We start from the raw sequence: 27,205 nt of genomic DNA, 5'->3' as shown, positions 1-27,205 counted from the left end.
AGAACTGATCCTGGGTGAAGGGAGCGCTGGATGTCTGTGGCGACATGCAAACGATGGCTATTTTAAAAAAGTGAAATTAAGGACCATTTCTAGTGTTGTCAAAGTATGGGGAAATGTTAAAAAACTGGTAGGTTTAGGTCGATACTCTCTCTACACCCCAGTGTCACAGAATGCGGATCTTCCAGAGATATTTCAGGATGCATGTATGCAGAGATGGATTGAATCAGGGGTTAGACACCTCGGGTGCTTCTTTTCAGTAAACAAAATTAAATCATTTGATGAATTAAAATCAGATTTTAATATGACTAATAGAGATTTTTTTAAATATCTCCAGGTGAGAGACTTTCTATTGAAGAAAGCAGGTGGTCGTATCAAATTTAAAACTTGCCAAATTATAGATAAGCTAAAACTAGTAAAAATTCCAAGAATCGGCGAGATATATGCAGGGTTGAATCTATTATTACCAGATGATATGGACAAACATGGGGCGGCATGGCAAACCAGGCTCGATGTCTCTCCTCAAACATCTCTTAATGCCTACGAACTGTCAATCACCTGTTTAATGTCGTTGAAACTCCAGGCACACTTCTATAAGACGTTCTTCTCACTTACCTATACTCCGTACAAAATAGCAAAATGGGAAACGGGGAAAGGCTCAACCTGTCCATGATGCGCACTTCGCGAGGCGGACATAGTTCATATGTTCGCCTCATGCAATACACTAACAAAAGTACTATCTGAAATCTCCGACTTCCTCTCGGACATCGCACATTGTAGGATTAACATCACAAGCGAAGAAGTCATGATGGGCACATCCAATATCACTTGATCAAAACAAATAGAAGGGCTGATTTTTGTAGCTATGGCCGTCTTCAGGTTGTGCGTTGCATCAGCATGGGTAGATCCGCTACCACCATCGTTTCTACAATGGAGAGCTAGGCTGCTTGCGACCTGCAACCTGGAGGTTGCCATATATAGAAATAAAGGGAGGGGTACGCAAATTAGGGGTATGAAGATCTGGGCGCCGTTGCTAGCTTGGACTCAGGAACAAGGATTGGAGTAGGGGAAAAATGGATGCGGCTAACATTCAAATATGGTATTCTTCTTTCTGTATATATATTCTCTTTCTTAAAAATTTACTGTGTTCATCAATGTATTTGTGTAATAAAAAATGTTGGGTACCTGTTCTCCTGGGGAATGGGGGGGGAAGGGTTTTGTTATAAAATTGAAATTGAATAAAAACTGGTAAAAAAAAAATCCACAATCTCCTCCTGACATAGACTAATAAAATAAGGGTCTGAAAAAATAAAAGAACCTCAAGTATATTTCATGAGTGCTTTTTATCAGCAGTGACTGTAAAATGTGTTGTTTTAAGTCGTTTGTTTTTTGCCGGAGGTTGAGGAGGACTACCACTCCCCGCTGCATCGTCGCTGAGCGCTGCCACCACTGCAACATTATTCCCGTGCTCGGAGGCACAGAAATGGAGCCGGGGCTTCCCACAGTGCAAGACGCGCAGTGGCATGCCCAGGCCATGCCCTGGCGAAGCCCGGGCCAAAGGTGGGCCCATCAGCACCTGACAGAGTCAAACAGTGTCTAGGCTGGGCCACCCCTCTTTCGTGTAGAAGTCATTATAGGTAACCGCAAACTCCCATGTAGTACTGATTTGGATATTGTCAAGGCAAAAGTACCACCCAACTGTGCTTCTATTATATCTTATTTAACAACAGCAGTTGGGGCCTTAACAACTGAAATTCACAATGTGGAGGAGCAGTTGGGCTTGGGGGCAACATCTATCAATACTCCCCCTACAGTAGCCCCACGTCATGTAACTTTAGGCGCAGACACTGACATTGATACAGCTGTGGAGGAGAGTGACTCCACCCAGGCCAAGCAAAGCTTGTTGACTCTACCACAGGACCGCTTAATGAAGAAGGAGGGAGACTTGCAAGGAATACATCGCCAGTCCCGAACATGGCCTTAAACAAAAAAAGGAGGAAAAAAGGCTCAAAGCTGTGTACTATTATTACTGAACTACCAACTCAGGAGGGGGGTGAAAGAAACTTTATGCTTTCTCACCTTAGCATAATAGTAGCAGACTCTATTCAATCACGCATTGACACACTCCTTGGGACACTTAGGGGGATTCAATAACCTGTGTTAAGAATGTGTTAGATGGTATCATGGAGAAGCTGTCTTGAATAGAGTCCCAAGTGAGTGAACTGGCGGGCTCTAGCACCAGGGTCAGGGTCAAGGATAAAAATGTTAGGTATAATGTGCCTAATAGCACCCAAAACATCCAACACACACAAACGGCAGTGTCTACGAGAGAGGAGTTTTATAATACCCTATATCCCGGGCCATTAAAACCTGACAAGGATACCTTAGGGAATAGTAGTAAAACTAGAAAGGTGGTCATTAGTGGTAATCATCGGGGGCCCCACTGGCCGTCAGAAACACCACACATGATAGCGCTTAGAAAATAGCCCACACAATGGTCTGTTATCCGAGGAAGACTTCATCTACCACCGAGGCTACTCCTTTGGTAGCGGTACCAACAGGGGTGCCCCGTCTCAAAGATGACATTACTGAAACGACGCAAGAGCTCATCCGTAAAGTACTATTTTGGTGTAAAAAACTGTCAGATGGGGGTTTAGAGCATCCTCACACATCATAATGGCCAGGCGGGTGGGTTGGGTCGGATGGTGCCCCAAACTAGAAGAGGGTGACTGTATTGTTGGTAACTTTTATCAGATTGATGTTGCCGGCTGGCTATTTCAAGAAGATTGTAACCATGGCCCGGGCGGTATTAAAGAACTCCCTCTGGGTTATTTTTGCCCTCCAGTGTTAGATAGGCAGGCCAAAGACGCCAAAACATTTTTGAGAATATCCCATGGGGTAGGCAGTAATGGGCCAGGTGCTAGACCCAAGAACAATGAAAGTTTTTCCCTTTTGTTGGGCACCACGTACCTTCCTAAATGTCGCCCAAACTAACCTTAAATAACAAGCAAAAGGGCGCTAGAAAATAGACTTGAATTAGCAAACAGATTCGCTCCTTTGAGTCAGTTATATAGCAATGACTAACTAAGCAATTGTTCCCCTAAGCATAGACAGGATACAGTTAATTTTAGTATTTATACTTCCTGTCCCACACTGGGACAGGAGGCCAGAACATTTGAACACTCCAAGGTACTTAGCTGGAATGTAGCAGGGTTAAAAAATAAAATTGACTATGCTAGATGGCTTGGTTTGTTAAGGGAATACGACGTGGTTGGGTTTCAAGAGAACTGGGAAACAGAATACATTTTGGTTGGATGGTTATACAACTTACTTCAAGCCCCCACGGCCTTCAGTAGCTGGTAGACCAAAGAACGGTTTAATAACCCTAATTTCCTTAAATGTTACTGGTAATCATTGCGAATTGGACTCTGGGTCAGTAAATTGTCTAGTGGTTCAGATCAAGCATATTAATACACCCAAAGTATTTGATGTTAACTTTTACTACTCATTTGAAAGAATCTCTGTGAATGAGCATTTATGCAGTTTAAATTATTTTCTGGACTCCTACAGGGAAAAGCAAACTAAACCTTATTCCGGTAATATTTTATGAGAATTTAATATACATTTATGTTCAAGGAACTGCCAATGCACAGATAATCTTGGCCCTGGTAATCATTCAGAGACACATTTTGAACATACACAACAAGTCAGGTTTTTAGAGGATACCTTAGCAGATCATGCCCTAATACCATGTGTGACGAGGTTGATATCCCATCCTTTAAGGGAAGGAGTATGAACTCTACAATTGAGTATATTTTTATTAATACAGCCTTGTTACCCCTGGAATTAGTCTATGCTGCTACATTGTCACACTTCAGTAATCATAATCCCATACACCTTATATTAGCAGGGGGGATCAGGGTCACTCCCAAAATAGGATGGTGCGTTTATGCCCCAATCTAAAGGAAAAGGATCAAGGCAGCATACTTAAATGGTGTATGGTTGTTCCGAAACATTTTTTAAACAATTTAGTGGATACTGTTGGAACTAAGATTGATCTCTGTTTAGATAGCAAGAAAAGGGATGCTGAAATTCTTACAGCTTACGATAAGATTTGTAAACAGGTGACCAGAGCTCTCACATATCCGTATAGGGAACTCTTAAATAGAGGAGAGAGGGGGTTTGATCACAGTTGTACAGCTGCCCACCAAAGCTGCTTGGCGCATTAAAGCAAAAATCACAAGATAAAAGCTTAATAGCTGCCCTTAGGAAAATGTATAAGTTGGCTATATATAGACCTAAAATAGAAATTAAACATGACGCTTGGAATAATATGCTGTCCATAGACGTTATTAAAAATACCGCCACATTTTGGGAAATCATCAATAAACCATTCCTTTCTGACATAAAGGGCAGCTCACTCGATTGTAATATCCCTGAGGAGCAGTGGTTCAGCCACTTTAAACATATATATGGCGACCCGCAGGATCAGGGACCTTCAGGCTCACTGTTTATGGTCGAGGCTTACACTTTGGCCTTCACCGAAAAAGGAGTAGCTGTGGCTATTATACAAATGACAAGTAATAAAGCTCCTGAGCCGGATGGTGTCCCGGTAGACCTTTTTAAATCAAATTTGACATTATGGTCAACATTACTAGCTCATGTTATTAATAAAGCCTGTAAACATGGCCTGCCAAGATCATGGTCTCAGTCAACTATTGTTCCAGGTTTTTTTTAAAAAGGGCAGAGAGGAGACTCACAATGCTATAGGCCAATATTGCTAATAGACTCAGCAGTTAAAGTGTTAGGAAGAGCGATCCTTAGTAAACTCACTGATTGGCTTAATGAGTGCAATATACTATCAAACCTGCAATACATGTTCAGGAAAGGGAGGGGTACCACGGACCAGTGCCTTAACCTGCATCTGTTAGCAGGGAAATACACCATTGTCAAGAAAGGGACACTATAGCTGGCATTTATGGATCTGTCCTCAGCCTTTGACTGGATAAACAGATCCAAATTATAGGCCTTAATATTAAAACTGGGCATGGATAAGAACATTGTAAACTTCCTGGCCGATCTGCATAGGGACTTCACAGCCACAGTGAGATTTGATCAAAGGGGCCAGCACATGCTGGGAATACGTATTATTAAAGGAGTTAGACAGGGATGCATTTTAGCTTCCTTATTGTTCACTATATATATTAACAACCTGGACTTAGTCCTAGGTGGAGCTGCCAAGGACATTTCATGTGTTGGGGAACGGCTGACACCAGCTCTCCTATATGCACATGATGCAGCCTTATGAGCCCGAACAGCGATTGGCCTACAGTGTCTTTTAAGTACCTTTGCAGATTTTATGAGATAATTGGTTTAAAATGTAAACTTTTCTAAATCTCACACAATGATTATGCGCTCTAAACCTAGAAGACCCAAAATGCACTATTGTGAAGGAAACAAAATAGTTAGGGTAACTACATTTTCGTTTATAGGAGTTCTATTTGATGATAGGGGCACATGGGTACCGCAAAGGAAAGCCAAAATAAATGCTATGGCCAGATCTACAATAGCGGTTCTCGATTTTGCACGCAGGTTAGGGGAAAGCAGTGCAAGCAACGTTAAATATATACTGAGCAAAATGTATTGCTATTTCAAACTATGGCTCTGAAATTTGGGGTTATAGAGAAATTAAGGATTTTCAAATAGCGGATTTTTTTTTTTAAGAAATCTGCTATCAGTGCCACAAACAACACCTTCCCACAGTATCCATCTAGAAACTGACATAGGTTTTGTGTCATATTTGATTGGAATGGCACCTTTACTCTAATGGATAGCGACCTGGACAAATCCCGAACTAGAAATGAACCGTGAGATCATGATTGATTACTTAGCATTAGATGGAGCAAGTAGTATCCCCTGGTTGAGTTATCTGAAAAGGATAGCAGCACAATTAGGATGCCCAAGTTGTTTAATTCTCCAGATAAATTATTGAAGGAAGATCTGTTGTGGGAAAAGAAATCCTATCTATACCTGATAAATACTGAAAGAGAGGCTAGAGAGTTGATGAAACCAACGGGTATGAGCCATCAACTATTAAAAACTAACTGTGCAACTAACCAACCCCCATCGCCGTATACTTTTACAGGGGTGTGGAATTTAATTTAATATCTAGTTGTCCATGGGACAGGTAGCTTCATAAATCTGTTTGTCCTGTATCAAAATCCACTTGTCCATTTGGTACCATATAGTGCACCGTCAAATAATGGCAGCAGTCTCATTATAAAAAAAGCTCTGACAATAGCCACTCTGGTTAGGTCAGGCTAGTAGTATAGACTGATTTGAATACTAGCAAATCCCTTATTTTGCATACTTTCTGCAGGTCTACATGCTGGGGTTGTAGGCAGCAGTAAGCAATATTTACAGGCTTAGAATGCTCTTTTGAGTGTATACAAACGTGCATGTTTTGAGGGCTTTCACCAGCTCTCTTTAATCCTTTCCAATACTGAAGAAGGTTTGCAATGTACTCCTGACAGTAGTATCATTTCTTTGAGGCCTGGGAAAAATGTGGTTAGAGGAAAAAGTGAACTTTTAAACACTCAACAGATTTTCGCAGTGGCAAAACTACACATTCATATTTGCTCATGTGAAAGTGCAATTCACAAATATTTTCTAGGAGTACGATTCCCTAGACTACTTAAGGAAATTCATGTGAATTCATGAAAGACGTAAATCTGCATTAACGCAAGGACATACATCATTGTGCACTTTTGTGACTTTCTTTAACAATTGAGCTTTAACCAAGAACTTTTGTTTGAATTAAAATGCTATCTCTATCGGCTGACTTCACTGTGTGTAACAGCATTCTGCTCTTTTACCAGGAGCATATCTGCACAAAAAGTAGTTTTGTACAGTGCCAGGAAGTACTGTGGCAATGTGGGCATTTTGAGAACAAAAACAGCTGGCTGTCTAGGAAGAACGTGCTGGCAAACAACACCACGCTCACCTGATAAGCCGAGGTAGAGTAAGGAGCATAGTGCAGGCCAAGTGCGTAAGCAGAAAATTAAAATACAGCCCACTTTGAACCAAAGTTCGTATGCTGCCAAGCAAGTGAAGAAAGCCATTGCAACCCTCTCTAGAAAAGCTCTCGTCTTTCCCATCCAAGCATCTAACCATTCATCCTTTAATTCGCTCACTGATATCTACCAATTCACCTTTACATTGTCATCCATTCATTCTTTCATCCAACAGCCTTTCACCATCCAACCGTCCGCCCACCCAGATCTAAACCTACCCAACCATCTCCAAACCTATACATCCATCTATTGCAGCCACCCACCCATCCTTTTTCTCACCCATTCACCCACCCTTTCACTCCTTCCATCCACCCTCCCTTTTAGACATCCTTCCACCCACCCATCCATCCTTCCACTCATCCATCTTTTCTCTCACTAATCCATCCACCCTATAACCCACCCATCCACTCTTTCCTTTATCACATCTGTCGTCCATCCACCATCCCTGTCACCCATCCATCATTGCACCCAACCTTTCACTCATTCATTCATCCATCCATCTAGCCAGACACTTACACTCACTCATCCAACCACCTTTTCACCCACCCACCCATCCATCCTTTCATTCACTCACCTGCTCTTTCACATTACTTATCAGCCTTTGTCTGCTGAGTTGTGGACAGAAGAGGCCCATTAAGGACTGCACCCCCAATGTAGCTGCTACAATGGGGTAATTTGTGGTACCCTATCCTTCCATCTCCAAATCTATCCATCAAACTCATCCATTCCTCCTTTCTTTCATTCATTCATTCATCCCTCCCTCCATCCATCCTTTCACTCACCCATCCATCCTTTCACTGATACATCCACGCTTTAACCCCCTCCTCCTCCTTTTCATTCAGATATCCATCCACATTTGCACTCATCTTCCATCCATCCTTTCACTCATCCATCCATTCATCGTTTTACCCCTTCCATCCTCCTTTCTACTCATATATCCAGCCTCCCTTTCAGCCATCCCACCATCAATCTGTCATTTTGCTCACCCATCCACCCTTTCAACCCCCTCCGTCTACCCTTTCACTCATCAGCCTTTTCACTCCACTATCCACCCATCATTCTGTCCATTCATTCATCCACGTATCCATCCAGCAATTTTCCACCGAGCCACCCACTTATCCATCCACTCACCTATCCTCCATCCACCCACCTATCCTCCATCCACCCACCCATCCATCCATCTATCTACTTTCTATCAGCCATCAATCCACCATTTCATTCAGACATCCATCCTTTCACTCATCCATCCTCGTTCACCCCATCCATTTATTTACCCTTGCTTTAATCCTTCAATCCTTTCACTCCCCCATTCTTACATCAATCATTAATCCATGCATCTATCCATCCACCCTGTAACTCACTCACCCACCCTTTCACATTAATTAGCCTTTGTCTGTGAACCTGCAGATGAAAGGCGCCTATCCAGAACCCCACAGCTGCAGTAGCTGCTCCAACTGCGTGTTTACGGTGCCCCCTGGAGAAGGCACAAAGTGAGACGAAGTGCACGTACAGAAATAGGTGTGGGCCTGAGGCCTGCATGAAAGTCCCATGGGGAAAGTAAGGAGATGTAATGTACGCCGTGGATGATGTAAGATATGAGAGGCCAAGAGAAGGGGGTCAAGGATGTCAGAGATGACAGCGGAGGGGGGTTAGCAGGTACAGGCACCGGGTTAAAAATAAGGTGTGTAGTGAAGGCAAAGGGGGTGTGCACGAGCTGCTTGAGAAGGGAAAACAAGGTGCTTTATAGTAGTAGTAGTGGAGGCACATGGTCAGACTGATTTGCATATGGCCATGTCTGAACTGGGGTGGCGGAGTGAGCTAAAGAACGGTGATGGATTAAACCCAGATCAGTTGACTGGGGGTGAGTGTTTGTATTGTCAACGCTCCGTCCATCACCACCTTTGGTTTTTCTTTGTTCGCCCTAAGTTGGCAGGGTATGCTCAGACGTGAGCCCCTTGCTCACTTTGCCACTGGAGTCAAGCAAGCCCGGCTGAAGACGGCTGTAATGCTAGAAACCGGTCCTGGGAAGCTTGATTCCGGTCCAGGGAAGACATGGCTTTGCGGTTCGGGCTGGACTGTTCCCATGAGGCACAGGGTTACCCTGATTTGCATATGGCCATGTCTGAACTGGGGTGGCGGAGTGATCTAAAGAACGGTGATGGATTAAACCCAGATCAGTTGACTGGGGGTGAGTGTTTGTATTGTCAACACTCCGTCCATCACCACCTTTGGTTTTGCTTTATAGTAGTTCCCTGAGATGAGGATGTGGAGGAATCTTGGGGCCGTAAGAGGCCCAAGGGTGAAGCAGAGAAAAAAAGGCAGGGCTCACAAGTTCAAATCAGAGCGGGGGGGGAGCAAGAGGCAGAAAAGGCAGTCTCTTGCATGCCAGTGCTGTGGGTGTTCTGGAGCTGCAGAAGCTCGATGTTTGTCTCATGTGCAAAGTAAATGAAAGAACCAGGATGGGGCCCAGAAGTCACACGAGAGCCTGATAGTGCTGTGGATGTACATGCTGGAGTCGGAGGTAGCTGCAACTTTGAACTTCGCTCCATCATGTTCTTCTGCTCTGGGGAAAGTGAAAGTGCATGCCCTAGCTTTTGCTTTTGTCCTGTCAGTGCCAATAAACTGCTCCGAGCTTCTCATTAACTGGATATGAACAACAGAGATCAACAGCTGTGTATTGGATTACTGTAGGACTTTCTACTTGTCCTTCGGACAAAATAGAAATTAAAACTTCTTGCCCTTGTAAAAAATCTAGATGTATCGGGCATCGGGAGATATGAATTCCCCACCCCTGCTTTTAGTAAGATTTAGATTTAATCAGTTGCACTTTCTAATTGCTGAACTCCAGGGGTGAAGAAAGGTGGAGGATTTGGGTCCCTCCACTTGTGATACCTTTTTCACCCAGGACACATTGCACTTTGTCTTGTTCTGCGAGCATTTTTTACATATTCAAAACTTTTTATATTACCAATTTTAAAGAACAAAGGCTTTCTGCAGGCAAGGCCAGCTCTTATATATTTGCAGATGTTAACTAATGGCTGGGAAACTTTTAACATTGCTAGTTTTTTGGCTGGAGCGGTCAGAATAAGGAAAAAAGAGAGGGACCTAATGATCTGGTATACATCCACTTTTTTAAATTATAATGAATTTTATGTTGAACTGGTTGTTTATTATGATCAAGAGATTGTCAAAATGTGTAATTATGTAAAGACCCTGATTTTGATTTGTTATCATGTTTAATACACACTGCCTGTTGCTCACGTTTTATCGTTGTTTTTAAAATGGATTTTCATAATATGATTTTATGGTTTTAATTAACCGAATTAAGTGATTATGACTGACTGACTATGTTGTTTTAAGACATATTTTGTGAGAATTGTTCTGTAAAATTATTACTGTGATCATATACTTTATCAACAAAGTATTGCCTGGGGCAAATCCAAAGTCATCACTGGAGAATGTCAGAATTGCTTGATGCACTCAACTGGTGTAGGGGGGAACTGGCACTGGAACATTTTCCAGGATTCATTTTAGCTTTTTAAGCACCTTATGAATGATGATCAAGGGCAGCCATTAGTCATCCTGCATGACCCATCATTTTCATCATAAAAAATATTGCACTTAAGATCTGACCTCAACCCATATTCTTTCATGAGCACTGGGTTGACATGTAAACATGCATGAAGAGTAAGTGTGTGTATTTGAGAGTGCATGGATATTACAAATGTTTGCTTCATCCTCAGGAATGACTGTTGCTAATAACGAACGATGGAAGCAGCTCTCTCAGTTTTCTTTCAAGACCCTGAAAAACCTGGGTATGGGAAAAACAGTCATAGAAGACAAAATCAGTGAAGAGGCTCAGTGCATGGTAGACTTCTTCAGAAAGACCGAAGGTATGTGTATGAATTATTTTATGGTTAAGTTCTAAGATCATTCGGTAATAAAATAGATTTTTTCCTTTTTGTTTTAACTCCTGAACAAAATAGTTGAAAACAGAATGGGTTTGTGTTAGATCTGCCAGCCGTGAGGTGGTCTCCCCTAAATGTGTTGCCTGTATGCCTCACCTTTTTCAGATTGCTTTCTGTTGGCCTTCAGAATCTGTGCACTTTACCACTGCCAAACAGTGCTAAAATGCTTTTGCTTCTCCCCTAAAACATGGTATGATTAACTTATCCACAATTGGCATATGTAATGTATATTTAAGCTCCTAGTAGAGTGCACTACATGTGCCCAGCGCCTGTGAATTAAATGCTACTAGTGGATCTGCTGCACTGCTTATTCAACCTACATAAGTAGTATTTTAAACATGTCTCAGGCCTGCCACTGCAGACCTTGTGTGTGCAGTTTTCCTGTCATGTTGATATGGGTTTAAAAACCCCTTGCCAAGCCTTACACCCTCCATTTATTACATATAAGTCATCCCTAAGGCAGGCCCTAGGCAGCCCATAGGGCACGGTGCTGTGTGAATAAAAGGTGGGACATGCACTTTTAAGTTTTGCATGTCCTGGTAGTGAAAAGCACCCACATTCATTTTTCACTACTGTGAGACCTATTCCTCTCATAGGTTAACACATAGGGGATTCCTTATTACACTTATAAGCTGTAATTCCTGATTGAGAAGGAGTAGCTCTGTCATAGTTCATATCATTGGAACGGTAATGATAAATCATCTTTGCAGGCAAAGTTGAATTTATCATCACTATTTTAGAAATGCCACAGAAAGATGGCATTTCTCTCCTCTTAGCTCTGTGTGCCTGCAGCCTGTCTCCAATACATGACTGGGTGGGTGACCGCTGAACTTTGTGAATACTTTCTAGACAGCCACACATAAAGGAAGGTTAGGTGTGACTAATAGGCCATCCACATTCTGATGGGTCATCCTGGGCAGGATGAGTGAGAGGAGCTGACACTTACACCTGAAGAGGCAGTGTCCAGTCGAAACACAAAGGGCTGCATACTCCCTTGTAGTGATTCTAAAGCAAGAGCTGGGAGGGAAGACCTCTGTGCAATTTAAAGACCCCTCTTTAGAGTCACGTGTGTATAAGTAATGGGTATTCAACCCTACCATACTACTGGACCTGTGAACAACACGGCCAGAAGGAACGACTGTGTGCTACCGCAAGGACTGCAACTCTGCTGGATTGCTGTTCAGAAATACCTGTTTTTCTGCTATGCTGCCCTGCTGCCTGCTACCCTCTGCCCTGCAGAGGAAGAACTAGACTCTTGCTTGAATCCAGGGTGATCTCCAAGGGCATGCTGGCTTGCCTCCTGTTTTTAAGACTCAGGGATATCACAGTCATGCCACTGCTCCTGTTCCTGGTCAATTGGAAGTGGATCCAGGTGCTTGCTCCAGTGGAACCAATGCATTCTCAGCTGTGTGAGGCAGAATCAATGCATCGCTACTGTTGCTGGAACAGAACCGGTGCACCACACTTTGAACCATTGCATCACCATCGGAACAGACGCATCAGAACCACCACCTCACTGCCACTGCAGGAGAGACAAGCAATGCATCCCCTCTACTGCTTGGCAGAACCTGGTGCATAGCACACTGAACCAACGCATCTCAGAATGGGAGCTTCACCTTCTGAACCAGAGCATCACCATTGTTACACTTAGAAAATCAATGCATCACCTCGACTGCGGGATCAACACCGATGCATCGCTCGGCGGCACCCCGCATCTCACTGTTGCGACCAGCTTTAAAGTACTTTTGTTCAGCAGGCCATGCGTGGCTCTTGTATCTAACCCACTCCATCATGGTTAGCCTGAACTCTTGACTTTGCCCCGGTCCACCATGACCAGATAACCCCATAGCAGCTTATTGCTTCTAAGCGTTATGTTTTCCTTTGTGCTTTACAAACTTATATCTCAACTTCTACTTATTGGATTTTTGTTGTTTTGGTATTGTTCTATTTATAAAATCACAATCTATTTTATTTTTCTAAACTGGTGTGGAGTCTTTTTGTGATAATTTTGACTGTGTTACTGTTTGAAGTGGTGCAGAAACACTTTACACATTGCCTCTTAAGTGAAGCCTGCCTGCTCTGTGCCAAGCTACCTGAGTGTGAGCACGGGTTAATTATTGGCATGCATATGACTTACCATGACTAGGACTTGGGTTTATGCTTGGACAGCATGCACACTTCTGCAACCAGAAACACATGGACATATTTTCAAGCCCGTTGTGCCCCTGGAACATCACTGTTTTGATATTCCAGTGGCACACTCTGCAGAACCATATCTACAAGACCAGATAAAGCCACTCTGCATGACTTTTCCTGGCCTTGTAAATAAGGTGTGAGGCAACCCAGCACAAATCACTCTGTTGTCTCACACTGTGATAAAGAGGTATGCAATGGGCATTAGGAAGGGGGTACCCACGTAAAGTCCATGGCACTTGACACATTACCAGATTTACAACATGCTGTAAACCTGAGAATGCGTAAAAAGTCTACTCCTCCCCAGGAGTGGCATAACAGTTCCTTTTGTGAAGGAAGGTGTGTCTTTCAATGCAGGCACCCTTGCACCATGGTGTAAGAGTGCCTGTGTTGGCACTAGGCAGCCATTTGTGTGCCAGCGCAGTAAAATATGTGATACGATGCATTCCTTTCCTTTTTTTTTTTTTACGGAGTTTTATAGAGCGCAAACTTCACCCGGTATCAGGTATCAGAGAGCTTTACATAGCACCAATTGCGTTACATGAGGACACATACTTGGGGAATGGTTGTGTGTTGGGAGTGAAGTCTTGTAGACCTAGGTTGGTTGTTGACTCTACCTTTTCCGGTGATTACCTGTATGTTGGAAGGGGCGTTTGGGTTGTTCTGGGGTTGTATGTTTTAGCAAGTGTTGTTGCCTTTCTAAGAGACATCTTAGGACTCGCTCTTCTTGGTCTGAGAGATTAGGTTCTGCAAGGGATGGAGCGCCAGCTGGTCGACTGGTAATTGGGCAGTTTAGGTGACTCACTAATGTTTATGAGGAAGGGGAATATTGAGTGTTGGGGCGCATTGGTGTTGAGAAGAATTTTGTTTATGCCCTGCGTGATTGTGTTGATTTGGCTGTGGGGAAGGGATATATTTTCAGTTATGGTTATGAGGTGCGTAGGGGTCATAGGTAAGAAGTCGTTGAGTTGTTTTTCTAGGGTTTCCGAGGGTTGGAAGGATTAGGGGAAATGGAGAGGCATGCATCTTCCGATGGGTGGTGGTGGGGGGAATTGTGGAGGGTGTTTCTCAAGTGTATTGGTGTTGTTTTGTCTGAGGGTTGGGCATTGGTTAGGCGGATGTTTTTGTTAGCGCGGATACCTGGGTTGGGGTAGATGTTTTGGGTGGGGTGAGTGGGTGGGGCAGGGTGCGATGTCTCGGGTGTGTGGTGTGGTGGGGGAAGGGACTGGGGGTAGAGAAGGATCTGGCATGGGGTGGGGTGTGGGTCTGAGGAGTTCAGCTTGGGGAAAGTTTCATGGCCATACTTTCTTGGGCAGGTTCTGGGGGCGTGCAGGGAAGGGGTGGGACAGTTGGACAGGGTCGAGATGGAATTACGTAACTTGGGGGAGACAAGTTCAAATTGGTGCAGGTTGGAGTCATTGGCTTGGACTATGACTTGCCATTTCTGTATACTGTTATGGTGGCATTATGAATGTGCCCTCATGTAACGCAAGTGGTGCTACGTAAAGCACTCTGATACCCGATACCGGGTCAAGATTGCGCTATATAAAACTCCGTAAAGAAAAATAATTAAGGAATGCACCATATCTCATAGATACAGCACATTCCTACCCTTTTCTTTTGACTTAAGGCAGCGCAGCTGGAAGCCTTGCAGTGCTGCCCTATGCCAAAACTAGTAAATTAGACCCCTAATGTCTAACACTGGTAATCAGCGGTGAGGATAGGACTTGTGTTTGTGCAGTACTGTACTGTGACTTGGTGTACACAACTATAACATATGTAGATAAATTCAAATCAATTCTCCCTGGTTGACACCTTTTGATTTTTGCAAGTTTTTCTTAATTACCATTTTTACTGTTTTGTCTGTAAACTCACCTGACCAGATCAAGTTTGAGCTGGCCAACCTAGAGAGCAACACAGTGGCCCAGATCAAGGGGTATTGCCAGAAGAATAGGTTGTTTACCAAAGGGAGTGCTAAGAAAGTACACCTAAAAACAGCTTTGACAGAATAGGCAGTAGCCCACCAGAACCACACAGATAATGAGGATAAAGGCTCAGCATCTGAGAAAGAATTGGAGCAAGACCCGTCTGAGGTTCTTCACATGCAACCTATTGGGGAGGAGTAACATCTTCTTAGGCCTGGAAGCCCATTCATGTGCAGGGAACAATGTGTCATCTAGGAACTTCTCCCCAGAGGAGCTGTAGGACAGGAGTGAGGAGAGAAAGATGAAGCCAGAGCTTGCAAAGTTGTAGGAGGAGCAGGCTCTAGAAGAGAGGCTGGTCATGGAGGAAAAGAAAATGGCCCATGAGCTAAGCCTTAAACAACTGGACTTCTATGATTTGTAATGTACCCCAATATAAGCTTGGGTAGTCATCTAACCTTTCACCTACATTTACCATACCATTGTACTACCTAATGGGTTTCTGCTGACCTTTTACCTAGTTAGGTGGCGCATAAATGTTGTGTTGTTTTCTAAGAAAAATTGCCTAATTTATTATGCATGAGGATTCTCAGAATCACAAGGACTACCATATTCTGCATCTTCTGTTTAACAACTATGTATAAGGGACATCCCTTTGGTCACCCTCAGCCGACATTACACAGGAAGGTGAATCCCTGAGAGTACCTTTTCGGTATATAAACACCATATCTTTGCTGGGGCGGGCAGAGGAGAAATACTTCCATGCTGAAACACTGTCGCGAAGCGCTGAGGTTCCTGCATGTAGACACTCCAGCACGCAGTGGTCTGACATCCCTCGCAAGGTGTCCATCTTGAGACCAAGACAAGGTCCTTCATTCTCTCACACCAGGAAATAGGGTTAGTTCTTTTCTACGGGGATTCTTGGCTGTAGACCTACAAATATGCTAGGTACATTTCAGTACATCGAGTTAGGGTTAGCATCGCAGGAGTACACATTATTACTGTCATGTATTTATGTATATATATATATATATATATATATATATATATCCAACACGCAAGTTGTCCCTTTCACGGAGAGCCCACAAGCAGGTAGGTTTTCATTTTAGTTTAATGTGCAGAATTGCAATGCAGTTAGAGGAAGACAAAGTCCTTTAATTCGTGAAGCCTGACGAGTTTCATGCTCGGCAGAGCATTTCCTCAGAGGCTATGTACGGCACTGTGTGGAGCAAGTTTTGAATCCATTTCACCTGCTCTGGTGGGCGTTGTCTCCCCCAGAGCATGCTGGTGCTTGAAGTTCTTTTTAAGCGCGAGTGCGCTGCTCCCAGTGTTAAAATTTCATTAATCAATGTTCAAACCCCAGTTGGTCAGGAAATTGAGTTTATGCTGGTCTGCAATGCCAGTGTACTCCTGCACACCGACCCTTTCTGCCAAATCACGCTGCACACCAGTGTAGTCTCAGCAGGAACCACTCTCTCTGTGGCGGAGCTTCTCCCCCGATTGGGACTGGCCGGTAAACATCCAACACGCAAGTTGTCCCTTTCACGGAGATCCCACAAGCAGGTAGGTTTTCATTTTCGTTTAATGTGCAGAATTGCAATGCAGTCAGAGGAAGACAAAGTCCTTTAATTCGTGAAGCCTGACGCGTTTCATGCTCGGCAGAGCATTTCCTCAGAGGCTATGTACGGCACTGTGTGGAGCAAGTTTTGAATCCATTTCACCTGCTCTGGTGGGCGTTGTCTCCCCCAGAGCATAAATTCTTTTTAAGCGCGAGTGCGCTGCTCCCAGTGTTAAAATTTCATTAATCAATGTTCAAACCCCAGTGGGTCAAGAAATTGAGTTTCTGCTCGTCTGCAATGCCAGTGTACTCCTGCACACCGACCCTTTCTGCCAAATCATGCTGCACACCAGTGTAGTCTCAGCATGAACCACTCTCTCTGTGGCGGAGCTTCTCCCCCGACCGGGACTGGCCGGTAAACATCCAACACGCAAGTTGTCCCTTTCACGGAGAGCCCACAAGCAGGTAAGTTTTCATTTTCGTTTAATGTGCAGAATTGCAATGCAGTCAGAGGAAGACAAAGTCCTTTAATTCGTGAAGCCTGACGCGTTTCATGCTCGGCAGAGCATTTCCTCAGAGGCTATGTACGGCACTGTGTGGAGCAAGTTTTGAATCCATTTCACCTGCTCTGGTGGGCGTTGTCTCCCCCAGAGCATGCTGGTGCTTGAAGTTCTTTTTAAGCGCGAGTGCGCTGCTCCCAGTGTTAAAATTTCATTAATCAATGTTCAAACCCCAGTGGGTCAGGAAATTGAGTTTCTGCTGGTCTGCAATGCCAGTGTACTCCTGCACACCGACCCTTTCTGCCAAATCACGCTGCACACCAGTGTAGTCTCAGCATGAACCACTCTCTCTGTGGCGGAGCTTCTCCCCGATCGGGACTGGCCGGTAAACATCCAACACGCAAGTTGTCCCTTTCACGGAGAGCCCACAAGCAGGTAGGTTTTCATTTTTGTTTAATGTGCAGAATTGCAATGCAGTCAGAGGAAGACAAAGTCCTTTAATTCGTGAAGCCTGACGCGTTTCATGCTTGGCAGAGCATTTCCTTAGAGGCTATGTACGGCACTGTGTGGAGCAAGTTTTGAATCCATTTCACCTGCTCTGGTGGGCGTTGTCTCCCCCAGAGCATGTTGGTGCTTGAAGTTCTTTTTAAGCGCGAGTGCGCTGCTCCTAGTGTTAACATTTCATTAATCAATGTTCAAACTCCAGTGGGTCAGGAAATTGAGTTTCTGCTGGTCTGCAATGCCAGTGTACTCCTGCACACCGACCCTTTCTGCCAAATCACGCTGCACACCAGTGTAGTCTCAGCATGAACCACTCTCTCTGTGGCGGAGCTTCTCCCCCGACAGGGACTGGCCGGTAAACATCCAACACGCAAGTTGTCCCTTTCACGGAGAGCCCACAAGCAGGTAGGTTTTCATTTTCGTTTAATGTGCAGAATTGCAATGCAGTCAGAGGAAGACAAAGTCCTTTAATTCGTGAAGCCTGACGCGTTTCATGCTCAGCAGAGCATTTCCTCAGAGGCTATGTACGGCACTGTGTGGAGCAAGTTTTGAATCCATTTCACCTGCTCTGGTGGGCGTTGTCTCCCCCAGAGCATGCTGGTGCTTGAAGTTCTTTTTAAGCGCGAGTGCGCTGCTCCCAGTGTTAAAATTTCATTAATCAATGTTCAAACCCCAGTGGGTCAGAAAAATGAGTTTCTGCTGGTCTGCAATGCCAGTGTACTCCTGCACACCAACCCTTTCTGCCAAATCACGCTGCACACCAGTGTAGTCTCAGCATGAACCACTCTCTCTGTGGCGGAGCTTCTCTCCCGATCGGGACTGGCCGGTAAACATCCAACACGCAAATTGTCCCTTTCACGGAGAGCCCACAAGCAGGTAGGTTTTCATTTTTGTTTAATGTGCAGAATTGCAATGCAGTCAGAGGAAGACAAAGTCCTTTAATTCGTGAAGCCTGACGCGTTTCATGCTTGGCAGAGCATTTCCTCAGAGGCTATGTACGGCACTGTGTGGAGCAAGTTTTGAATCCATTTCACCTGCTCTGGTGGGCCTTGTCTCCCCCAGAGCATGCTGGTGCTTGAAGTTATTTTTAAGCGCGAGTGCGCTGCTCCTAGTGTTAACATTTCATTAATCAATGTTCAAACTCCAGTGGGTCAGGAAATTGAGTTTCTGCTGGTCTGCAATGCCAGTGTACTCCTGCACACCGACCCTTTCTGCCAAATCATGCTGCACACCAGTGTAGTCTCAGCATGAACCACTCTCTCTGTGGCGGAGCTTCTCCCCCGACCGGGACTGGCCGGTAAACATCCAACACGCAAGTTGTCCCTTTCACGGAGAGCCCACAAGCAGGTAGGTTTTCATTTTTGTTTAATGTGCAGAATTGCAAGATTTATTGAACTACCAGCACCAGCAGGCCCCGGGGGCGCTAACGCCCACTGGAGCAGGTGCAAATCATTAAAAAAACTCTGAAAGCTTCACACAGAGTTTGCTGAAGCCTCTGAAGAAATGCTATGGGGAGCATGAAACACGTCAGGCTTGTAAATAGCATGGACTCTGTTCTCATCTTTCTACTCTGTTTTCCTGAACATAAAAACAAAATTCCATAACCTACCTGAATGCTGGCTCTTTAAAGTGGGACAATCTTTGTGTTGGATATACATATATAGGAAGTACACAACAATACAGCACAGCTTATATAATTGTAAAAGGGTGTTTGCAGGAAGGCAAGTTCTACACTAGCAGTACAAAGATACAGTCTCTAGGAGACTGCACAGCACAGCTGACAGAATTAAAAACCCTATTACTTGTGCTAATAAATACGGATCAGATTCATTTTACTGTGTCAGGTATTACAATGAATATCTTCACTACTGGGGTCAGAATTTGGTTAAAGACTCACAATTTGCACACTAAAACACAAATTACTTTGGGAACATTTGGCAAACCTGAAATAGACTTGCCAAGGGCTCATGTGATACACACGCTGAGTCATGAACGTGATGGCGTTCACGTTGAAGGGAATTCATTTGCTGATAAAGCCGCATGGGCGACAGTGCAAACTGCTGGTGTAGCTGCAGACACTCATTCTAGTACAAGAATAGATGGACAGATAATGGTAGCTGTCATCACTTCATGCAAAAACAGCACAGCCGTGCTGAAAGGCATTCCACTCAAGTACTCCTACAAGTTAGATGCGCAATACATTCCATATGCTTAAATTCCAGGAGTAGAGTAATATCGAACATGAATAGGAGATTAGGTTTAATTCTAGCTGTACACAAGGGTCTGGGTTCAGCACATTCAGGGATTACTGTGACAGTTTCACTATTGAAACAACATTATTAGTGGCCAGATTTAACAAAACAGACAAAAACATTTGTCCTTAAGTGCGATATATGTTAGCAGATGAAGGGCTCCACTGTGGCACGTCCACCACAAACACCACTACTAATATCAGACAGACATATGTTTTGTGTCTATCTGGACCACTGCACCCCTTTACAATCTGATGAGGCTTACAAGTATATGTTGATGGCAGTGGATTCTTGCTCTAGATTCCTGTGGGTTTGGCCTCAGCGCTTGGCTGATGCTCAAACTGTTATAAAGGATTTGCGAGTCTTTATAGGGACATACACAATTGGCACATTACATTCTGACAGTGGCCCCACATTTAGCTCTCGGGCTTATAAGGAAGCCATGGAAAGTTTGGATGTGGCATTGCGGTACTCATCTCCGCATCATCCAGAGGGAAATGCGATAGTGGAGAGGAAGAGCAGCGAGATTGAAAGAAATCCTTAACGCAAGGGTATTAGGCACGGGTGGTAGTTGGGTCAATCACCTATATGGGGTCCAGAGGGCACTTAATAACATGCCAAGAAGATCCCTAGGAGGCTGTACTCCTTAAGAAGTCCCATTTGGGATGAGAATGAGGGTTCCTGACCTCGATTGTGGCATCACAGTGGCAGATGAAAAACAATTTGACATCGATAACTGTTTCGCTGTTTGAGAGGAAGTCAATCAATTCCGGGCACTACAAAGTAATGTCCTAATAAAACGAACCGCCACTGGGGAAGTAAAATCAGTAACAGCTTCTCCCCCGACCGGGACTGGCCGGTAAACATCCAACACGCAAGTTGTCCCTTTCACGGAGAGCCCACAAGCAGGTAGGTTTTCATTTTTGTTTAATGTGCAGAATTGCAATGCAGTCAGAGGAAGACAAAGTCCTTTAATTCGTGAAGCCTGACGCGTTTCATGCTTGGCAGAGCATTTCCTCAGAGGCTATGTACGGCACTGTGTGGAGCAAGTTTTGAATCCATTTCACCTGCTCTGGTGGGCGTTGTCTCCCCCAGAGCATGCTGGTGCTTGAAGTTCTTTTTAAGCGCGAGTGCGCTGCTCCTAGTGTTAACATTTCATTAATCAATGTTCAAACCCCAGTGGGTCAGGAAATTGAGTTTCGGCTGGTCTGCAATGCCAGTGTACTCCTGCACACCGACCCTTTCTGCCAAATCACGCTGCACACCAGTGTAGTCTCAGCATGAACCACTCTCTCTGTGGCGCAGCTTCTCCCCCGACCGGGACTGGCCGGTAAACATCCACACGCAAGTTGTCCCTTTCACGGAGAGCCCACAAGCAGGTAGGTTTTCATTTTCGTTTAATGTGCAGAGTTGCAATGCAGTCAGAGGAAGACAAAGTCCTTTAATTCGTGAAGCCTGACGCGTTTCAAGTATTATTTTACTCTGGAAGCAGCTCACTGCAGCAAGATTTATTGAACTACCAGCACCAGCAGGCCCCGGGGGTGCCAACACCCACTGGAGCAGGTGCAAATCATTGAAAAACTCTGAAAGCTCCACACAGAGTTTGCTGAAGCCTCTGAAGAAATGCTCAGGGGAGCATGAAACGCGTCAGGCTTGTAAATAGCATGGACTCTGTTCTCATCTTTCTATGCTGTTTTCTTGAAAATAAAAATGAAATTCCATAACCTACCTGAATGCTGGCTCTTTAAAGTGGGACAATCTTTGTGTTGGATTATTTACCGACCAGTCCCGGTCGGGGAAGAGCCCTTACCACATAGAAGTGGTCCAAGCTGCAGTCACATGGCACACACCAGGAATTGGCAGGCAAGGTCGTTTTTCAGGATGTCATTCGCAGCGCAGAGCAGTTTGAACATTTTCCAGACCCACTCGGGTTTTAACTTTGAAGTATTATTTTACTCTGGGAGCAGCTCACTGCAGCAAGATTTATTGAACTACCAGCACCAGCAGGCCCCGGGGGCGCTAACGCCCACTGGAGCAGGTGCAAATCATTAAAAAACTCTGAAAGCTTCACACAGAGTTTGCTGAAGCCTCTGAAGAAATGCTATGGGGAGCATGAAACACGTCAGGCTTGTAAATAGCATGGACTCTGTTCTCATCTTTCTACTCTGTTTTCCTGAACATAAAAACAAAATTCCATAACCTACCTGAATGCTGGCTCTTTAAAGTGGGACAATCTTTGTGTTGGATATACATATATATATATATATATATATATATATATATATATATATATATATATATATATAACACACACCTCCTCCTCCAAAAGGATTCGAAGACACAGGACACAACCGGGCTTCATTAGGAGTTTTATTTGGAAATTTGCATGACCGGTTTCGGCGACTGCCTTTATCAAATGCTGCTTTTCCCAAACTGTGTCTTGTCTGCTCGCCGATCTTTAAAGCAGGCTCCTCCTTCCCCGATGATGGTGACCTCACCTGCGCATCTTTACCTTTGCCTGCATAGTATTAGGAACTACCAGTCCCATGGTGCTGCGGGGCCAGTCCTTTTGCGCAGTACTGGGGAAAAACACACACAAAGTTGAAGATTTCAACTACTGTCCCGTACTTTCATCCACCAGCCTCCGTGTGTTTAAAAGATTTTCGAGTCACAGGTACAGTGACGGTGACTCCTTTCAGAAGGCCTGCTGGAAACAAGCCTTAAGGAAAATGACTCGGAGGCTGCGGTGGCGGGTCAAAGGAATGTTCGTTTTCACGATAAATCCACAAAGTTCCCATGAATCCTTGACCGCTAATGTGAAAGGGTCCTATGCAACGCCGTGGGCAGCACGTTGAAATAAACACACACCTCCTCCTCCAAAAGGATTCGAAGACACAGGACACAACCGGGCTTCATTAGGAGTTATATTTGGAAATTTGCATGACCGGTTTCGGCAACTGCCTTTATCAAATGCTGCTTTTGCCACACTGTGTCTTGCCTGCTCGCCGATCTTTAAAGCAGGCTCCTCCTTCCCCGATGATGGTGACCTCACCTGCGCATCGTTACCTTTGCCTGCATAGTATTAGGAACTACCAGTCCCATGGTGCTGCAGGGCCAGTCCTTTTGCGCAGTACTGGGGAAAAACACACACAAAGTTGAAGATTTCAACTACTGTCCCGTACTTTCATCCACCAGCCTCCGTGTGTTTAAAAGATTTTCGAGTCACAGGTACAGTGACGGTGACTCCTTTCAGAAGGCCTGCTGGAAACAAGCCTTAAGGAAAATGACTCGGAGGCTGCGGTGGCGGGTCAAAGGAATGTTCGTTTTCACGATAAATCCACAAAGTTCCCATGAATCCTTGACCGCTAATGTGAAAGGGTCCTGTGCAACGCCGTGGGCAGCACGTTGAAATAAACACACACCTCCTCCTCCAAAAGGATTCGAAGACACAGGACACAACCGGGCTTTATTAGGAGTTTTATTTGGAAATTTGCATGACCGGTTTCGGCGACTGCCTTCATCAAATGCTGCTTTTCCCAAACTGTGTCTTGCCTGCTCGTCGATCTTTAAAGCAGGCTCCTCCTTCCCCGATGACGGTGACCTCACCTGCGCATCGTTACCTTTGCCTGCATAGTATTAGGAACTACCAGTCCCATGGTGCTGCAGGGCCAGTCCTTTTGCGCAGTACTGGGGAAAAACACACACAAAGTTGAAGATTTCAACTACTGTCCCGTACTTTCATCCACCAGCCTCCGTGTGTTTAAAAGATTTTCGAGTCACAGGTACAGTGACGGTGACTCCTTTCAGAAGGCCTGCTGGAAACAAGCCTTAAGGAAAATGACTCGGAGGCTGCGGTGGCGGGTCAAAGGAATGTTCGTTTTCACGATAAATCCACAAAGTTCCCATGAATCCTTGACTGCTAATGTGAAAGGGTCCTGTGCAACGCCGTGGGCAGCGCGTTGAAATAAACACACATCTCCTCCTCCAAAAGGATTCGAAGACAGAGGACACAACCGGGCTTCATTAGGAGTTTTGTTTGGAAATTTGCATGACCGGTTTCGGCGACTGCCTTTATCAAATGCTGCTTTTCCCAAACTGTGTCTTGCCTGCTCGTCGATCTTTAAAGCAGGCTCCTCCTTCCCCGATGATGGTGACCTCACCTGCGCATCATTACCTTTGCCTGCATAGTATTAGGAACTACCAGTCCCATGGTGCTGCAGGGCCAGTCCTTTTGCGCAGTATTGGGGAAAAACACACACAAAGTTGAAGATTTCAACTACTTTCCCGTACTTTCATCCACCAGCCTCCGTGTGTTTAAAAGATTTTCGAGTCACAGGTACAGTGACGGTGACTCCTTTCAGAAGGCCTGCTGGAAACAAGCCTTAAGGAAAATGACTCGGATATATATATATATTGTTTTAGCACTATGGTAGACATCTACCATCTATTTACTCTTTTGGTGCGTTTAACCGTATACATATGTTTCTGTCTTATGGTTGTTGCAGCACACATATTTTACACTAGAATGATGCTGGTTCAATAAATGCTTATTGAAAAACATCCCCATTGTTTATTCTGTGTATCTCTCAGTCTTATGGTTGCTGCAGCACACATATTTTACACTAAAATGACGCTGGTTCAATAAATGCTTATTGAAAAACAGCCCCGTCGTTTATTCTGTGTATCTCTCTGAGACAAAGTGAACACGATTGACTGATCGAAAAGTACTGTGCTGTTTCCCAGATCCCTGAGGGTTCAGGGTTGTCATGTTCAAGAGTTGACTGAAACTATTTTCTGCTTCATAAGAGGAGTTCATAGAGGCACTGTGAGCTAGCTGGTATAAAGACAAACATATCCAGCGGGGTGTCTGGAACCAGTCTGGACACCCGTCCCACAGTTTATGTTGTCTAATTACGCAGATCGTATATAGATTTATAGGAACTACGCGACATAGCGCCGCCAACGTTGGTTTGGTTCTTATTTACCATTCAAATCTGAGTAGTTCAGTTGTGCTTTCTCAAAGACCGCTGATCACATCTACCCAGAGACGTCTGGAGTGGGAAGGGGAAATACTCTGCAACTGAGTAGGCATATCCTATGTATTGGCTGTAGGTTTATTCAAGCTTGAAGGATTACAGCTCCCTATTGTATGCTACCTATTTGTTGACTACAAATCTGATTCTACATCAAAAACACAAGCATGCCTGCAATACGAACAAGAATATCTTCTCCCGAAATAAATAATGCCTCTAGATCGGTATGAATACATTATTTACATAGACGGTTCTGCTCAGCCTGCCACAGGAAGTACACAACAATACAGCACAGCTTATATAATTGTAAAAGGGTGTTTGCAGGAAGGCAAGTTCTACACTAGCAGTACAAAGATACAGTCTCTAGGAGACTGCACAGCACAGCTGACAGAATTAAAAACCCTATTACTTGTGCTAATAAATACGGATCAGATTCATTTTACTGTGTCAGGTATTACAATGAATATCTTCACTACTGGGGTCAGAATTTGGTTAAAGACTCACAATTTGCACACTAAAACACAAATTACTTTGGGAACATTTGGCAAACCTGAAATAGACTTGCCAAGGGCTCATGTGATACACACGCTGAGTCATGAACGTGATGGCGTTCACGTTGAAGGGAATTCATTTGCTGATAAAGCCGCATGGGCGACAGTGCAAACTGCTGGTGTAGCTGCAGACACTCATTCTAGTACAAGAATAGATGGACAGATAATGGTAGCTGTCATCACTTCATGCAAAAACAGCACAGCCGTGCTGAAAGGCATTCCACTCAAGTACTCCTACAAGTTAGATGCGCAATACATTCCATATGCTTAAATTCCAGGAGTAGAGTAATATCGAACATGAATAGGAGATTAGGTTTAATTCTAGCTGTACACAAGGGTCTGGGTTCAGCACATTCAGGGATTACTGTGACAGTTTCACTATTGAAACAACATTATTAGTGGCCAGATTTAACAAAACAGACAAAAACATTTGTCCTTAAGTGCGATATATGTTAGCAGATGAAGGGCTCCACTGTGGCACGTCCACCACAAACACCACTACTAATATCAGACAGACATATGTTTTGTGTCTATCTGGACCACTGCACCCCTTTACAATCTGATGAGGCTTACAAGTATATGTTGATGGCAGTGGATTCTTGCTCTAGATTCCTGTGGGTTTGGCCTCAGCGCTTGGCTGATGCTCAAACTGTTATAAAGGATTTGCGAGTCTTTATAGGGACATACACAATTGGCACATTACATTCTGACAGTGGCCCCACATTTAGCTCTCGGGCTTATAAGGAAGCCATGGAAAGTTTGGATGTGGCATTGCTGTACTCATCTCCGCATCATCCAGAGGGAAATGCGATAGTGGAGAGGAAGAGCAGCGAGATTGAAAGAAATCCTTAACGCAAGGGTATTAGGCACGGGTGGTAGTTGGGTCAATCACCTATATGGGGTCCAGAGGGCACTTAATAACATGCCAAGAAGATCCCTAGGAGGCTGTACTCCTTAAGAAGTCCCATTTGGGATGAGAATGAGGGTTCCTGACCTCGATTGTGGCATCACAGTGGCAGATGAAAAACAATTTGACATCGATAACTGTTTCGCTGTTTGAGAGGAAGTCAATCAATTCCGGGCACTACAAAGTAATGTCCTAATAAAACGAACCGCCACTGGGGAAGTAAAATCAGTAACAGCAAGACCTGCCTGGATCCCAAAAGTCTGGAATCTGGTCAGAGAAAAGATTGTGGACAAGAAAGAATTTGGGCGATCCTACAGAAAAGATATACCTGTCCTGGCTGTCGAAGAAACAAGAACAGTACTTCTTCTGCCTCTTGCCAGGAATAGAGAAAAGAGATTTATCTCCATTGAACTAATCAAACCACACTATGTGGAGGACTCTCAATAGCAGGCCACGTGGGCTCCTGAGTAGCTGCCGCTCTCCTCTTGTTACGATACAGGAGGTTCAGACAGAAAGACTGATAACATTTGAAGAGTCTTCTATATGTAGTAATAAAATTAGCAACAATTAAATGGAACTTGTTCCCATTGAAATTGAACATCATCAAAACACAGGTGAAACACATATATAAGTTCAATCAACCACTGACATCTACAAGAATATCCCTCTACAGGAGTCATCTGCAAGTTCAACAAAACCTGCTGAGTTACCAAAGATATATCGAATTGCATCTGGCTATTTAATCGATTT

The 27,205-nt window shown here is 44.3% G+C and overlaps 1 protein-coding gene across 1 annotated transcript in view; it reads left to right on the top strand.

Annotated features, from left to right (window-relative positions):
- LOC144781950 (cytochrome P450 2G1-like) overlaps positions 1–27,205 on the top strand; it is a 471,871-nt gene that overhangs the window by 160,590 nt on the left and 284,076 nt on the right. Inside the window, exon 3 of the mRNA XM_078661041.1 lies at positions 10,814–10,963. Within this exon, the coding sequence (XP_078517167.1) occupies positions 10,814–10,963 (150 nt within the window). The remainder of the gene's footprint in view (positions 1–10,813; positions 10,964–27,205) is intronic.

The sequence above is a fragment of the Lissotriton helveticus genome, chromosome 9, assembly GCF_964261635.1.
Source record: "Lissotriton helveticus chromosome 9, aLisHel1.1, whole genome shotgun sequence".
Taxonomy (NCBI): domain Eukaryota; kingdom Metazoa; phylum Chordata; class Amphibia; order Caudata; family Salamandridae; genus Lissotriton; species Lissotriton helveticus.
Note: the sequence above shows the minus strand (reverse complement) of the source record. Positions and strands in the feature narration are given on the sequence as shown.